Genomic DNA, 2,583 nt, shown 5'->3' with positions numbered 1-2,583 from the left:
TTGCATACATGTGTATATATGTGTATATATGCACACAATGCACACATACATGTTAATAAAAATAAAACTGTAGTGGGCTAGAGAAATTGTTCTGTGGTTATACCAGTGTCTCCTCCTCTAGAGAACCTGGGTTAAATTCCCGTCACCTACTCGGCAGGAACCAACCCTTTGTAGCTTTGATCCCAAGGGATCTAACACTCTCTTCTGGGATATATGGGCACTAGGCATGTATGTGATACACTTACATACATTCAGGCAAAATACCCAAACATAAAATAAACTAGAATTATATTAAAATTAACTCCAGTGTTCAATTTCAAGGAACTAAAATCAAAGCAAAACAGGTGAAAAGTAAAAATAGCAGGCATTTTGCCTCACCAGCAATCCTGTCACTTTGACTTACTCTGGAAATTCAAGACCAAGGTTTACCACACATCATAGAAGAGCCACTGTCCTGCCAATAACTTTCTTTAGTGCCTCTTTCATATCTCTGTTCCTCAAACCATAGATAAAGGGATTCATCATTGGAGGAACTATGGAATACATCACTGAAGCCACTGCAATATCCCTGGATGAATCAATTACCTCTGAGGTAATGTATACACCAAAACCTGTCCCATAGAACAAAGAAACAACTGACAAATGAGAACCACAAGTGGAAAAGGCTTTGTATTTTCCTCCTGATGATGGCATTTTCAATACTGTAGACACAATGTGAATGTAGGAGAAAATTATTCCAAACAGAGGAATGCCAGCAAAAACAGCAGCTGTAACAAATATCAGGATGCTGTTAATGAGGCTGTCAGAACAGGCCAGCTTGATGACTTGTGCAATTTCACAGAAGAAGTGGAGGATTTCCAGGTCAGTGCAGAAGGACAAGTGGAGCATCATCAGACTATGCAGCAGACCATTCACAATGCTAATGAATAGAGAGATAAGAACCAGATTAATACAAAAGCAGGGGTTCATGAGTGCTGTGTATCTTAGAGGGTAGCAAATGGCTACATAGCGGTCATAGGCCATTACTCCAAGGAGAAAACACTCAAAGACGGTGCAAACAGCAACAAAGAAGCCCTGGCTGAGGCAGCCTGCATAACTGATCCTCTGATCCTGTGTTTGTATGTTCACCAGCATCTTTGGAACTGTGATACTGACTAAATACAAGTCATTAAAAGAGAGATGACAGAGAAATAAGTACATGGGGGTGTGGAGATGGGAGTCACAATTGATAGCCAACATCATAAGAACGTTTCCAAATATTGTGGTCAGGTACATGCATAGGAAAGTGCCAAAGATGAGGGGCTGCAGCTCTATATCATCTGTCAGTCCACGAAGAAAAAACTCAGAAGTGACTGATTTGTTTTCAACATCCATGTTATACGTGAACCTTAAGGAAAAAGAGGGGTAAGAAGTTATTGAAACACATGAACTACAAGCAGCAGAATAAAGTGATATTTGTTAGGAAGCCACCTTATACATGCCTTGGTCTTTCCAAGGTAGCCATCAGGAGTGGAATATGAGGAAATCAGTTTGAATTCAATACCATCCAGTTTCTCCCACCGAGTTATGGCTATCTAGTAATCAATATACATTCAAAATATCCTGTCCAGTATCATCACAAAAAATGCATACACATGCCCAAATATATATTAGGAGACTTTGTATTTGAGAATGGGTTTTTTTCTCTGCTCTAAATGAAATTTCAGCTCCCATTACAATAGGATAAGAACAAAAAGACAACACAGATTAAGTCTCAGTCAAAAGATTCAGGGTAATAGTGATGGACTATGTTGATAATAGGAATACAATTGTGTGGAATTGTCTCTACTCATCTTATGTATGCTGTTCTGACTCACAAGATTGATTATCTCCTAAAACACCATCCTTCTTTTCTATAAATTAGTTGTAGGGTCTGTATTTCTTCTCTAGCTTCAACAAGAATGATATAATTATCTCACCTGTATGTTGCAAATGGAACAACTCTACCTTAGGAATGCAAAGACTACATGAAAGAACATGTTCCTGGCTAAAAATGAATTACTGCTGAACCAAATCCACGCTATTTTAATATCTGAAGTGCTTTGGAGTAGGTCACAAGCTGAATGCATTGTCTCAATCTCAAGAGACTCAATGTCCAAAGCTCCTCATTAAAACAACTGCATGACTTTTATTCTAAACCCAGGAGTTCATATACTTGAAGATCAAGACTAACAATAGTGAAGAGTTTTGGACAGTTCTCTGATCCTGGAGACCATATGAACACAACTGAGTTTCCTCCCACACTTTAGTTTTTCATACATAAAATATACCACTGTTTTCATAAACTTCATACATTCCTTGTAACATTCTTTACAAACTAAAAATTCTTTATCATTTCCATGATATATTTTAGCTTGGATCCTATACTATTTTTAAAAAATATGATATATATATATATATATATATATATATGTCCAAGTTTGCAATTATCATAAAAATTCAAACAAGTTTATCTTCCTTGTGCATCATTTCTGTTGATTGAATCTTAACTTTTGTCTTTCTCTGAAGTAGATTTCTTGTCTGTTTCTTATGATCACTGCTGAT

General features: G+C 37.0%; 1 protein-coding gene across 1 annotated transcript; it reads right to left on the bottom strand.

Annotated features, from left to right (window-relative positions):
- Nucleotides 1-435: 435 nt before the first annotated feature.
- LOC143274095 (olfactory receptor 7G2-like) lies at nucleotides 436-2,374 on the bottom strand. Its single transcript, XM_076575555.1, has one exon. It carries the CDS (start codon nucleotides 1,372-1,374, stop codon nucleotides 436-438), a length of 939 nt encoding a protein of 312 aa, XP_076431670.1. The 5' UTR covers nucleotides 1,375-2,374.
- Nucleotides 2,375-2,583: the final 209 nt, after the last annotated feature.

The sequence above is a fragment of the Peromyscus maniculatus genome, chromosome 7 (assembly GCF_049852395.1).
Source record: "Peromyscus maniculatus bairdii isolate BWxNUB_F1_BW_parent chromosome 7, HU_Pman_BW_mat_3.1, whole genome shotgun sequence".
NCBI lineage: Eukaryota > Metazoa > Chordata > Mammalia > Rodentia > Cricetidae > Peromyscus > Peromyscus maniculatus.
The sequence above is the reverse complement of the archived record's forward strand: the minus strand, read 5'-3'. Positions and strand labels throughout refer to the sequence as shown.

Coding starts and splice junctions, on each gene's coding strand:
- LOC143274095 (XM_076575555.1), bottom strand. CDS start 1,374: ATGGATGTTGAAAACAAATCAGTCACTTCTGAGTTTTTTCTTCGTGGA.